The following is a 14,501-nucleotide window of genomic DNA, read 5'->3' as shown; positions in this document are numbered from 1 at the left end:
TGAAATATATCCAAATGGAAGTCAGGGACCTTTCATTCTGATTCAACTTCAACCGCCATGACAGCATCCTGTGAGATTCTGGGTTTTGTTGTTCAGTGAAGTAACTGAACATTTAACTGAACATTGTAAACATCCTTCCCTAAACTACAAATACCAGGATTCCACATGATATTGCCATAGCAGGTAAAGTAGAATTTGTACAACTGTCAATAGAAGCCCATTCTCATAGTAATAATACTAAACTTTATTTATATCCCACCACCATCTCCCCAAAGGGACTTAGGGTGGCTTACAAAGGCACTCCAAGGAGCAGTATCTAACATAAACAGTACATGAGTATAAAACTGTATCACATAGAAATTATAAAAATGACCACTATCAACACATATAATAAAAAGAGCACAATTTTTAAAATGCAGAACATCTATAGATAAAACTAGCTGCCATCAATCCACAACTGAAGTGCCAGAGTGTCAACCTCATATGGGCCCATTTCAGCCTACTCGAGGTCAAAATCCTGTTTAAAAATCCATATTTTTAGGCTGGATCAGAAAGATTCAAGGGTGGGGGTCTAACCTAATCTCTTTCGGGAGGGTATTCCAGAGCCGGGGAGGCACCACAGAGAAGGCCCTCTTTCTCGTCCCCATCAATGGTGGTGGGACCAAGAGAAGGGCCTCCCAATGATCTCAAAACCTGTGCCAGTTCATAGAAAGAGATGCAGTCTCAAAGATAGGTTGGGCTGAAGTTTATAGGGTTTTATAGTTAATACCCTGTACCTTGAATTGAGCCTGGAAACTTGTCAGAAGCCAAGTAATTGTAGCAGTGACATTTTGGGACCAGAACTTCCATAATTCTCTAGCCATTAACCACACTGGCTAATGCTTCTGGGAATTGAAGGACAAGGCATCTTGAGGCCTAAGGTTCCCTCTCTCTTGAATCATGGGAGGATGCCTGGATATCACTTAGGTAGTGGCAGCAGAAGGAAGGCATTCCTCCCTCTGTGAATATAATTCTTATGCTGCTCAAGGCTGAAGTATAGAGCAAGATCCGGATAAGAGAGGAGAAGGCAATCGAGCAGTAAGGCAAATGGACCCCAGAGATGAGAGAGGGAGTGAAGAGTTCTCTTGCTCTGGGAGTCAACATGAAATAGTTATGGATAAACAGTAGCAGGATGCCCAGTTGTTGTTTTTTTTACTATGAGTAACCTCAGCTAAGAAATCCACATCTAATGGATTTCCACATCCAATACATGACTTTCTGGTTTGTTTCCTCATATTTTAGAAAGCAAACCCTGTCTCTATTTCCTGTTTCATCCTTTGCATCTAGAGCTGGATTTTCTATTTGTGAAATTATAATTGATAATATTCAATCCATTCCATATGTGCTGAGATGCATCTTTTCTTTATTCCGGAATTCTAGCTTCTGGGACTAAAGCTGATACAAATAAAGGGATGTGGAGTAGGGTGGGGTATGAGGAAGCTTTCTGTAGTGTTTTGAACAGCTTTTGTGAATGGTTATATAAATGCTTTATGTGTCAGAGGTCTGTGAGGGTGACCATCCCAGGTCCTGTTCCAAACTTACTTTGTTTCTAGAACAACAGGTCTTGAAAAGTCTATGGGGTAAGCTTTTGTACTGTTACAATGACTGTTACCTTCCCCATTCTTGCATCTCCTTTCAGCTGTACAGTCTCATTCCCCACTGAAATCACACTTAACGTCAAGGAGTGTAGATTCTGGTGGTAGGAAGCCGATAACCCATACTGGCTTTTTTCCTGTCCATCCCAATTTGTACTACTATCTGTTGAACCTTGGAATATAGTCATGGTGGTAATCCGTTTTCCTTCATCCCTACTTAGTCTCCTAGGGATGCTGTGGAATCACACCCTGGAACTGCTGAAAGGGGCTGTAAAACAGAAAACTAGCAACTTGAGATACTTCAGGAAATTGCAGTTTGCTCTCCAGGTACTTCAGAGTATGAAAGAGAGGAAAAAGAGTGTACACTTTAGCTTGAGAGTTGCTCATTTTTTTCTTTTGTCTTCCTTTCGATAGAGCTTGGAACTCTGTTTTCATGCCGAGGGCTGTGGCCTACCAAAGGACACTCTTCATACTATCACATTTATGGTGAGGTGCTACAGTCTCTGTGGATCATTTTGGGGTGGGGGGAGGTACACGACATTCACAAGATGTTGCTGAAGGTGTTCTCTCTGGTGGAGAATGGTAATAGTATCCTTGAAGAGAATGTACCTTCTTCCCTTCTTGCTCCTCGGGAGTCTTGTTCACTGACCAAACAAAACTGTTTGAACATCCACTGAAGCAAATTATTGCCAGCCTTACGAAAACTGGGTGAATGACTGCCATGCCATGGCCATTTTACTGGTTGAAACATAAGCATCAGTTTATGGAATTATCCTCCCTGCAGGTAGTCCCCATGCAGTCCAAACACATACTCCAGATAGGCTGGATAGCATTCTGGTGTTGATTTTCCAGAGATGCTGAAGGCTGGCAGGGAAAGAAAAGCAAGTTCTATTATACATTGAAGCAGTAGTAACACATGATGTTTAGGACCAAATTCTCTCCAGAAAGTGTAAGAAATGAATAGGCAAAGTGTGACGCAGGACATCCAGGAGCCCTGGTGCTGTTTTTGCAGCTTGGGGATCTCTGATCCACCAAGATTGTTTAGTTGTTTTTATTTATTTCACCTGCATCATCTATCTGTCTCTGAATGCTTTTGAGGTTCCAAGGGAAATGGTTTTGCATTTAAGTAGGGCATAGGGCTCTCTAACCTTTCCTCCCCAAAATGTAAACGAAAATAAAAGAAATTGGAAGTGGGTCGGTATCAATTTCTGCTTTTCTTTCCTATTATTTTATCTCAGTTTCCAGGGCTGGCGCAGTCCATAGGTTTTCTCTGAGCCCCCAATTAACCCCATACCATTTAAAATTGCCAATCGTATTGGATGTCAATTGCAGTTCCACCATCAGCTTATAGTACAACTCCAGGAAGGTAGTCCCACAAAGCCCCTTGGCTGGAAGCACCCGAATTATAACACTTCTGTGTTTCTGCACCCCTTTCTCTCCACATCCAGAAGAACAGCCAATTTAGATCAGTTCTGACCTCACACATTTCTCTCCTAGGCTCTGGAAAAGGAGTTGGACCTCTGCTCTTCCAGCAGCAAAAGACTAATTCAGAAATATTTCAGTGCCCGAATCCAGCAGCAGGTATGACTTAAGTGAGCCGGGTTCTCCCCGTTTATGAATGAACAACAGAATTGACCCTCACTATAGGAAATAACACACTGCATATTGATGGATGGAATGATGATGCTAGGAGCTATCTTGGATTACAAAACAATATAGGGCAAGAATAGGGAACAGGATATTGTTGGACTGCAGCCCTCAGCATTCTTCACTGTTGGATATGCTGGCTATGGCTGTTGGGATTTGCATGATTACTACCTCTGGCATAGGAAAACAAGGACTGCTAAGGACTGTTCATTATTCTTGACTCTTCCTCTGCTTGTTCTTTCATCTTAGATGGAGGCTAATCCTGACAAATATGGAGCTGTGACCATTAAAGCCCTCTACCGCCATTCAGAACAAAAGCTGCACATTGAAGTACTCAATGCTGTCAATCTGCTTCCGCTAGACTCCAATGGTAAGTGAGCCTTAGGACCAAAGAAATATAAGGCTTGATAACAGTTGTCATTTCCCTTATGCAGGGGCATGCTCTGTCCCTTTCCACCAGTGATCCAAGTTTCCTGAACCCTTGGCATTGCTACCTGTTGGTTCTTAATATCCAACTGCATTTTGGGATACTCTTGATCAGCACAGTGCATTTTGCTTTTGGGCTTGAGTGTAATCACAACCTAACAAGATGAACAAGGGTAACCTAATGCATATAGCTTACCATTTAAGGAGACCTGGCTTTCCTAGACTAGTTATTTTGATTTTGGAGGATCTGTTTATCCATTCTCCGGGAAACATCAATGTTCCCTCAGTTCATTTATGGAGGAAGTTAGAAGTCAGATCTTATATACAGCAATGGACAGGGAAATTTCTGATGTCTACCTCTGTGTAGGGGCAGGTCCGTACATCTCTTTCCTTGGGGTTCCTAATGGCGAGGGCCTGGTGCATACACATCCAAATGACCCGACTACAGAGTGACTTTTTCTCATTACAAGCAAAAGGAAACAATTAATTTGTCTGGGGAAAAGAGGAGCAAGTGAGATGCTCCTATCGCAACATTGTCCTGGATTCTGCATCAGCCTAAATGCAAAGAAATAGAAATCTATATTTTGTAGATTAGAATCCATTTTAAAATGTTTCCCATCCTGAGAGGAAGTTGGGATATAAATTGAATAAAATAAATAAAAATCTGACTCAGCAGTTTGCTGCACAATCCACTCTTATGCCAGAAGAAAAGCACGTGTGACCTACTTCCTCTATATATAGCGCATGCATGTGTGATATACATACTGAATCTTGTAGTTAATGGCCCTCAAATCAACATCAACGTACGGCAACACTATGAAAAAGATACTGTAGCATTGTTCCTCTTCCATTGGAAGAGGAACGACATAAGCTCCGACATTCACGTCGAAAGCTTTTCCTCTGCCATGTGGGTAAAATAAACACAGTATAACAGTCTTCCAGCAAAAGAAGGCAAGTTGGTCAAGGTACTCACAATAGCCCTTTCATTACTGTCTCTTCACAGAAAGATTCAAAGGAGTTTTTTTTTGTGCACTCCAATGCCCAACATACATGTGCAATAAGATCCCTGATCCAAGTGCCTTTCTTTCCTGAACCCACACTCGACATTTGGTATTTCTCGCTCCAAGTCTTTGTTTTAGAATTTGGAGCAACACTTTGCTAACATGGAATATTAATGCAGTGGTATGGTGGTTACTGCAATCCCTGGAATCCCCTTTTGTATGTTGAGCTTTTCCGATCTTTTGTTTTCCATATTTGCTGACAGGTAGATAGTGTCCTTTTTTGTGGATTACAATTGCCAGAGTTCTCTAGACATTATGACCACCGACTGGGGAATTCTTGGGATTGCTTTCTTAAACTTTCCAAGTTTTAGTGCATTGACCCGAATCCATATTGTAGGCAGAAAATTCAAGAGTCTGTCCCTAGTATCTCCATTTTAAAAAGATTTTGATTAACATGGCTAGGAAAGACCACTTGCTAGAGAGCCATTGCAGACAGTGCTGAGATAGCTGGAACCAGGCACTCTTTCAATAAGCTTTGTAGATTTGAGCCTCTGTGACTGAGCAGCCTGAGGAATTTGCTTGCTGGAAGGATTGGCCATGTTAGTTACTCTTGGTTTCCATTCCTGTTATCTGAAAAAGATGATCTGACAAAACACTCCATAGTGGGAATAGAAAGATCCAGCCAGAAGTCATCTTGGAAGACATGGTTTACACCCAGAGGAACAAATGTTCCAGGGTGGAGTGGTATGCCCTTTATGATTTGCTTCTTCTAACTTCTCACATCCTGACTTTTCCAGGCTCAAGTGATCCCTTCATCCAACTCACTTTGGAGCCTCGGCATGAGTTTCCTGAGGTCGTGGCACGGACAACTCAGTGCATAAAGAACAATCTCCATCCTCTCTTTGATGAAGTTTTTGAATTGTACGTATGAACAGTTGCCTTTCTTACCTGTCTGCAGCCTCTCTGTTCTCCAGGCTCATTATCTTTGGAGGAGCACAGGCCATAGTAGTGAGATGCAGGAAAAGGAGACCATTAATTCGGCCTAGGGATCATGTAACAACATTAGTAATTCCAAACCGGTCTCCTGATATGGTAAATTGGTGTAACCAGGATGGCGGTCCCTCTGGATTGAAGGTGGTGCTGTTGAACGCCAGATCTGTCAATGGAAAAACAACTTTCATCCAGGATTTAATCCTGGATGAACGGGCAGATCTGGCGTGCATCACGGAGACCTGTTTGGACGAAGCTGGAGGCGTGAATTTGACCCAGCTTTGCCTGCCAGGCTTCTCCGTGCAGCACCAGCCAAGATCTGCAGGGCGGGGAGGCGGGGTTGCAGTGGTCTATAGAGATTCCATCCCCCTGACCAGTTAACCCACAGTTAACAAATTTTGAATGCGTCCACTTGAGAGTGGGTGACCGGGACAGAATAGGGATTCTGTTAGTGTACCGTCCACCTCGCTGCACTACAGTCTCCTTACCTAGCGGGGGTGGTCTCGAGCCTGGCATTGGAGTCTCAGCGGCTCCTTGTGCTGGGGGACTTCAATGTCCATGCCGAGGCGGCCCTTTCAGGAGCGGCTCAGGACTTCATGTCTGCCATGGCAACCATGGGGCTGTCCCAACAAGTATCTGGCCCCACTCACAGCGCAGGACATACATTGGACTTGGTTTTCTGTCAGGGAAGGGAGGAAGGTGGCAGTGTCGAGGAGTTGACCATCTCTCCGTTGCCATGGACCGACCACTTCCTGGTCAGCTTTAGGTTCACTGCGGCCCCTAACCTCTGCAGAGGTGGAGGACCCATTAAGTTGGTCCGCCCCAGGAGGTTTATGGATCCGGATGGATTCCTGATGGCTCTTGGGGAGTTTCCCGCCGCCTTGGCAGGTGACCCTGTCGAGGTCCTGGTCGCTCTCTGGAATGGGGAGATGACTAGGGTAATTGACACGGTCACTCTGGAACGTCCCCTCTCAAGTAGCCGAGCTAAACCAGCTCCCTGGTTTACTGAGGAGCTGGCAGCGATGAAGCGAAGGAAGAGGGAACTAGAGAGTGTGTGGAGTTCGGATCCAAACAAGCCAAATCGAACACGGTTTGTTTCCTTTTTAAGGGCATATGTCACGGCAATAAAAGCCGCAAAGAAAGCTTTCTTTGCAGCCACTATTGCATCTGCAAAGAACCGTTCGGCTGAGCTGTTCCGAATTGTCAGAGGCCTGTTAAATCCCACCACTCAAGGTGGGAACCCTGACAATTCGACTTCTCACTGTGAATCTTTTGCTCGGTTCTTTGCAGACAAAGTCACTTTGATCCGTTCCGGTCTGGATACCATGTTAATGGCAGTCTCTGAGGATGTAACACGAGCACCTGCTTGTCCGGTTTTGATGGATTCATTTCAATTGGTGAAACCCAAGGATGTGGACAAGATACTTGGAGGAATGAGGCCAACCACATGCATCCTAGACCCCTGCCCATCCTGGCTTCTAAAGGAGGCCAGAGGTGGATTGGCTGAGTGGGTTAAGGTGGTGGTTAATGCTTCCCTTCGGGAAGGCAAGATTCCAGCGAGCTTAAAACAAGCTATAATAAAACCACTGTTGAAAAAACCATCACTGGACCCCACTAAATTCGACAACTATCGGCCAGTTTCCAATCTCCCCTTTTTGGGCAAAGTCCTGGAACGTGTGGTGGCCTCACAACTCCAGGTATTCTTGGTAGACACGGATTATCTAGACCCGGCACAGTCTGGCTTTAGCTCGGGACATGGTACCGAGACAGCCTTGGTCGCCTTAGTGGATGATCTGCGCCGGGAGCTCGACAGGGGGAGTGAGTCCCTGTTGGTGCTGCTGGACCTCTCACCGGCCTTCGATACCGTTGACCACGGTATCCTTCTGGGACGCCTCGCGGGGATGGGTCTTGAAGGTACTGTTCTGCAGTGGCTCCGGTCATTCCTAGAGGGTCGATCTCAGAAGGTGTTACTGGGAGACGCCTATTCAACTCCACAACCTTTGTCTTGTGGGGTTCTTCAGGGCTCAATATTGTCTCCCATGTTTAACATCTACATGAAGCCGCTGGGGGAGATCATCCGGAGTTTCAGGGTACAGTGTCATCTGTACGCAGATGATGTCCAACTCTGTCACTCCTTTCCACCTGCTACTAAGGAGCCTGTCCAGGTCCTGAACTGGTGCTTGGCTGCTGTGACGGTCTGGATGAGGGCGAACAAATTGAAATTGAATCCAGACAAGACAGAGGTACTCCTGGTCAGTCGTAAGGCTGAACAGGGCATAGGGTTACAGCCTGTATTGGATGGGGTCGCACTCCCCTGAAGATGCAGGTTCGCAGCTTGGGTGTGACCCTGGACTCATCGCTGAGCCTGGAACCCCAGGTCTCGGCGGTGACCAGGGGGGCATTTGCAAAATTAAAACTTGTGCGCCAGCTGTGCCCGTACCTTGGGAAGTCTGACTTGGCCACGGTAGTCCATGCTCTGGTTACATCCCGTTTAGACTACTGCAATGCTCTCTACGTGGGGTTGCCTTTGAAGACGGCTCGGAAGCTTCAACTAGTCCAACGTTCGGCAGCCATGATTCTAACAGGAGCGGAACGCAGGGAGCATACAACCCCCCTGTTGCGCCAACTTCACTGGCTGCCGATTTGCTACCGGGCTCGATTCAAAGTGCTGGCGTTGACCTTTAAAGCCCTAAACGGTTCCGGCCCAAGATACCTATCAGACCGCATCTCTGCCTATGAACCCACCAGGACTTTGAGATCTTCCGGGGAGGCCCTGCTCTCGATCCCGCCTGCCTCACAGGCACGGCTGGCGGGGACGAGAGATAGGGCCTTCTTGGTGGTGGCCTCTCGGCTGTGGAACGCCCTTCCCACAGATATTAGACTAGCTCCATCATTATTGGTATTCCGCAAAAAAGTGAAGACCTGGTTGTTCGAGCAGGCGTTCGAATAGTTAGTGCAATGAGTGTAATGAACATAGGAATGGAACAATAGATGACAGATCTGGATCATGTTTTCAGTGATGAGACGCCAATGAATGGCTATTGTTGTTAATTATATAGGATTGTATAAGGTGTTATGATGTTACTGTTTTTTGCCGTGTACTGTAGTATCGTATTTTTGCTGTTCTGTTGTTAACCGCTGTGAGTCGCCTAAGGGCTGAGAACAGCGGTATACAAATAAAGTAAATAAATAAATAAATAAATAGTTAATTTCCACTTTTAGTTGGACTGGCTTGAGGTTACTGCTGTAGCATGTACGAATTGCCTGATTGATGCGGTTCCCAATCACCTTGGAGCTCCTGTGTCTGCCTTGTAGTGGTCATTATAAGAACTTGGAAAAACTACTAATTGAAAGATTTTTGGAGATTTTTTTTTTTTTGCAAACTGTACTTAAAGAGTACCTTGTTTGTCTTACAGTTTGGTCCCTCCAGAAAAATGCCAACAAGATGGGTCATGCCTGTTGCTCACAGTCTTTGATTATGACACCTTAGGAGCCAATGATCTGGAGGGAGAAGCCTTCCTTCCCCTCTGTGGTGTTTTGGGACTGAATGACATGGAAGAAACTATCAATCCCTCTACAGTGCCCCAGACCCGACTGTCTTTGACCCATCCTGGAACTGCTGGTAACTCTTTTTCGTACATTCTTACCCATGTTCATTCTTACTTTTTATAAACAACAACCTTTAAAGTCTCCTAGCCTATAGTCTAGAAACTGGGATGGTTGCATAAATTTTTTAATAAAAAGCTATCTACTGGCTATGCTGCCTTGAGGATTCTGAGGAAATATGATCCAAACAGACAACGTTCCCAATTTCTACTCTTAAGTGCTGCTGTCTTCTGACAGAGCAGTTGGCCCAGACAATGTCCAGACTTCGTGGTAAGCAGGTTAACAATCTGAGGGGCAAATATTTCCAAAGGAAGCAAAAAGATGTGTGAGTAAAGGCCTAACTTCACTGAAACCTCTTATTCTGAAGTGTGCTCACAAAGAAGGTGTGTCCTGATTAAATTCTTTCAAATCACAAGTTGTGGTGCATTTTGTTTTACTATCTTTAGTCCTGAACTGCACCCACTGGATGCTCCAGGATCTTTCAAATGCTTGTAGGAGTAGTCTAATCAGGTCCTCATCTCCATTTTAAACCTTTATCTCTCGGCTATTCAGAGTACAAGATGGGCACTAATATCCATGACGTCTCCTCTTTCTTGCTTGAGAAGCTGCTTCCATAGCAACCTTCAACTAGGACAAGCTTTAGTATCACTACAGGGAGCTGTAAGAGATACTTAGGCTAGATGTGAACAGCTGGCTTTTGATCTGCCTTTTTCTCCAAGGTACATGCATTGTTTGTGTAGCATCCCACAGTTGGAAATTTTCTATACAGTTTCTTTCATCTTTCTTTTCTGGGGTTTTCCGCTGTGACTTCTAGGTTTTTGGTTCAAACTTCTGAGGTTTAGATCTTTGTTCACTTTCCACCCGACTTTATGCAAAACTTACGTCAGCATATACTAGGTGTGCTTTTAGATAATATGTTCTGAGCACAGCCAGCCCAAAGACTCTACACAACTATCCATCTTTTCTAGAGAACACAGGAAGTTAAAAATAAAGTATTATGATGAGCAGATTCTCTGTCAAAGTCCCTAAATGAAGTAGTGATAATTCAGTGACAGTTTTGACTGTTGCTTTATGACACTCCTACTGATATTAGGGCTCTAAGAAATGAGTTTTACTAGGCATAAACATGTTTTTATGGCAAATGTTATGAGAAAATTCTTCAGTTATGGCTCTGAAAAGACACCATCTCTTCTTTCCTATTCCAGGCAATGATATCTTACAGATTTTGGAGATCCGGAAAGGTGACAAAGAAGCCCAGGCCTTTGTGAAACTCCGCAGGCAACGGACCAAGCAGTCAAAGGAATCAGAATGACAGTTGCCAAACAAGAGGGCAACAAGGCAGAGACTGGGTTGAGGTGCAGCAGGCTCTGTACCACCATAGCAACAGCAAATTGAATTACAGAGGCCAGCCAGTAGCTATGAGATTGTAGCAGACATTTCTGCTGGTGGCTTTGATGCTGCAAGCAGTGTGAAGGTTTTGTCACTGGAGCTCTGCCAGCGGAGGCTGATTAACTCTGGCAAGGCAAAAGCTCCCCAGTTGTTTTTTGATTGATGTTTATTTCTATCTGAAAGGCAACTGGAAGGGGTCCCGTGGCTACATGATGGCAATTCTGAAAACACGGAAATGCTGTTGAAGCTGCTACTGGCTGAGAAAATTGTGACCATGCATGTACACACAGACACCCGGAAAGAGGCCGTTTGACTAGCAAAACTTGTAATGAGCCTCTTGTGGACTTCCTGCAGGAAATTCCTTTCACCAGATGGCATGGAAATCAGGCTGCCTGCTATTTCTGGATGCCAAACAAGGAGTGGATCAGCTTTGCCAAGAGACATGCCTGCTAATCTCTGCTAGAAGGAGTGGCAATTCCTTCTGATTAAGGACCATTGACCTAAAGGGGAATTAAAGGGAAGAGCAGCTGGCAAGGCACGGACGTGGAATCCATGCCCTCACATCTCCATGATAGCTCCGATGATTGCAAAGGCAGCACACATGCTGAGGAGTGTAAAACCTTGCAGTTCAATTTTGTGGGCATTTTAAAACAACACAACTTATCATAGAAACAAAGCTTCACTTCTTATATGTGCAAACTGTGCTCAGGTCTAAGGCAGGAACAGGAGAGGTCTGGGTGTCAAATTTTGAACAGTGGGACTTGCAGCAGGCTGCATGAGCCCAGAAAACTGGCAATATCATTTTGAGGGGATAGGAAGAGTGAGGCAAAAAAAGAACCCCTCTACTTTGCTTTCATGGGATTCCCCCCCCCCCCCAGTAGTAGGGGCACATGTGGGCTGCAGGAGTCTCTCTCTTGGTCTGAGGGGCCCTTAAAGGCCAATCCAGACTTTCAAAGGATCTCCGAATTCTTGGCTTCCCCATTGGCTTCCAGCATAGTATTCCCACAATTCCTGAAAGCTTGGGTGCCATTCCTTTCACTTTGCTTGGTACTTCTGCTTCTCACGATTGTAGTCTTCCAAATATCAGCACCATTTGTTGGCAAGTGTTAACCTTTCTGTAGGGACTGGAGGGGCCTGCCCACTTGTCAAGGGTATTAAGTACTGCTTCTCTGATATCTTTGTCATGTAACAGAAGGTATTACATGAAGCTAAGATATGCTATTTCTGTCACATTTTAGCAGCTACATGGTTAGACCCACAAGTGGATGTAAAATCCAACCCACTTTCAAGTATCATAGAGGTGTCTTTTTGCAAGCAAAAATATTTCCTATTTTATATTGGTGTAATAACTGTGCATGTCAGGAAGACACCATCTTGATAGAGTTTTCAGGTATCTGAAAGGCAGACTTCTCACAGAAGCACTCCCTGAAAGGTTTGTGTTGGGATACACTTGTGGGGCATATAATTGTGTTGCAATTCCCATCAACCCACACATAGCTCTGTTGGCTAAGACTAATGGGAGATACAATCCAATATTATTTACTGAGGTTGCTTTAGAACAGTGGTTCTCAAACTGTGAGTCCTAAGGTGTTTTGGTCTTCAACTCTCAGAAATCCTAACAGCTGGTAAACTGGCTGAGATTTCTGGGAGTTGTAGGCCAAAAACACCTGGAGCCCCACAGGTTGAGAACCACTGCTTTATAAGAACATCTCTGTTCAATTGCCCAATTTACTTTAAGTTCTTTTCCTAATATAGAATATAAATCTTGATATATTTGGTTATTGCAGGTTTTTAAAAAACTTTTCTCCTTATTGTGAAATGGTTGTCAAAAAAACTATTGAGAACTACAGAAAACTATTTGGAGTTTGGAATGTGCAGCAGTTTCTGTGCATAAAACAGGTTTATTGTCCAAAAGTAGGATTTCCCAACATGTGAGAAAGTCTTCTAACCATTTTTCAAATACTATTTTATATTCGTAAATGTTTTGAATATACATTATGTCCTTACCTAATAATGCTCACCATGACATTTGCATAAGGTAGCACACCCACCTATCTCTGAAACATTTATGAGCAAATTACATAGTACTAATGATCAATCCTTAGTGGTGCACACTACTTACCTTTCTTTCCACTGTGAACATGGTAGTTAATGCTTGTTTGTATCCGATATGTCCTGCAGTTATGCCTTCACAGGAGACACCTTCTTTCAGGCCCCCTAATGTACCTTTGAGGGGTGCTTTTGGTGATGGACAGTATCAACAATGAAATTATATTTAAAATGCCAGTGAAGTAAGATTTTCCTGTGCAAAAGTCATGCTGAGGTTGTCTTACCAAGGCTTTTTCTTCTATACATTACATCAGGCTTCGGCAAACCAAGGCCCAAGGACTGGATGTGGCCCCCTGGGCTCTTACTTCGGGCCCTCCTCATTTTCCCTGTCCTCTCAGCATAAGGACATGGTGGCTCACCACATCCTTATGCAGAAAGGATGAGGGAGGAAGCCACACAGCAGATGAGAGCCCTCTGGAGTACTCAGTCACCGCATAAGGACCGTGTGAGCCGTCCTGTCTTTATGCTGAGAGGATAGCCCAACGAAGGCATGCAGCAGCTGAGAGCTCTCCGGAGCACTTTCAGCCATTGTCTGTCTCGACCTCTTCCTGGCATAATGCTGAGAAAACAGCTTGAAGATCGTGGAGGAAGATCTGGGCAGTCACCACGTCTTGTTTTCTTCCTGGCATAAGGATGGGACGAGCAGACCCATCCTTATGCCAGGAAGACAACCTGAGGCTGACCCAGGCCCTGCCCTGCTCCTTTCCAGCTCCTCTCTCTCGGGCCTGTCCCACTCAGCGTGTGTCCGGCTGCCCTCCCGTCCGGCCCAGTCTTCTCAGTTGGGCCCACAACGCGGTCCCAAGGCAAAGAAGTTGGCTCATGCCTGCATTCAACCAATTCTGCTTATTTTTTCCTACCATTTCATTCTGACCAAATGTTACAACAGTCCTGTAATTCTCTAACCCTTTGTGGATAATATTTGAAACAATACCATTAATATTGACTGCCTGCCAATCCTTTAGTACAAACTAACTTTAAGAACAAATTTCTTAATTTTATTAGACCTCAGAGAATTTTACACCTGTTTTTTTCTATTTAGTCAGTTTGCCTTCAAACTCTATCCTTTATCATTTCTGTTTGACTCAGTTCTTTCTCTAAGGAGGACAATTTGTCTAGAGGAGCCACATCACCACCCACTGAAAGGTAGACTGAATTATTATACCAATTGTTACTTCAGCCCTAGTAAGATACTATTATGGAAGCAAGATATGGAAAGCATATTTGCATAGAAAACAATATTATCTGTAGATCATAACATGTAAATAAATCACTTGGTAGCCCCATTTTATGTCACTTCCATTGTGTTTTCTTCATGTATGAAATGGTCTTCATGTAGCTTATTTGAGTCTCTCATTGTCAGCTCTTTCCTTTGAGAGGTCTGCATCCCAATTCAGGAACGGTTGAACTACTCCAGTGGCACAGCAAGCAACCTGTCCATTAATATCAAGAAGAACGTCTGGTCCATCTCTCCCTGGTTTGACAGAATCTCCCCAAACAGCTGTTTCATATACTATACTTACCAATGTAGAAAGTTCCAGTATCCAATCACTTACTCTCAAGCATTGATGCTTTTGAGCAGTAGCTTCCCAGTCAAAGAACAACTTAGGATACACCATGATGTTAGTAGTAGAAGCTAGGAGATGGGATTGAATTATTACATAGACAGGATTACACATACAAGACAACTCAGACAAGTGGC

General features: G+C 44.3%; 1 protein-coding gene across 7 annotated transcripts in view; it reads left to right on the top strand.

Moving 5' to 3' along the window:
- Positions 1-14,085, top strand: part of UNC13D (unc-13 homolog D) — an 80,491-nt gene extending 66,406 nt beyond the window's left edge. For all 7 annotated transcript variants that reach the window (XM_067463796.1, XM_067463795.1, XM_067463793.1 and 4 more), the window contains 7 exons: positions 1,856-1,961; positions 2,049-2,120; positions 3,132-3,215; positions 3,531-3,651; positions 5,506-5,629; positions 9,115-9,320; positions 10,510-14,085. In XM_067463796.1, coding sequence (XP_067319897.1) covers positions 1,856-1,961; positions 2,049-2,120; positions 3,132-3,215; positions 3,531-3,651; positions 5,506-5,629; positions 9,115-9,320; positions 10,510-10,616 — 820 coding nt within the window. In that variant the 3' untranslated portion in view covers positions 10,617-14,085. The remainder of the gene's footprint in view (positions 1-1,855; positions 1,962-2,048; positions 2,121-3,131; positions 3,216-3,530; positions 3,652-5,505; positions 5,630-9,114; positions 9,321-10,509) is intronic.
- The last annotated feature ends 416 nt before the right edge of the window (positions 14,086-14,501 follow it).

This window comes from Anolis sagrei, chromosome 2 (genome assembly GCF_037176765.1).
Source record: "Anolis sagrei isolate rAnoSag1 chromosome 2, rAnoSag1.mat, whole genome shotgun sequence".
Lineage (NCBI taxonomy): Eukaryota > Metazoa > Chordata > Lepidosauria > Squamata > Dactyloidae > Anolis > Anolis sagrei.
The sequence above is the reverse complement of the archived record's forward strand: the minus strand, read 5'-3'. Positions and strand labels throughout refer to the sequence as shown.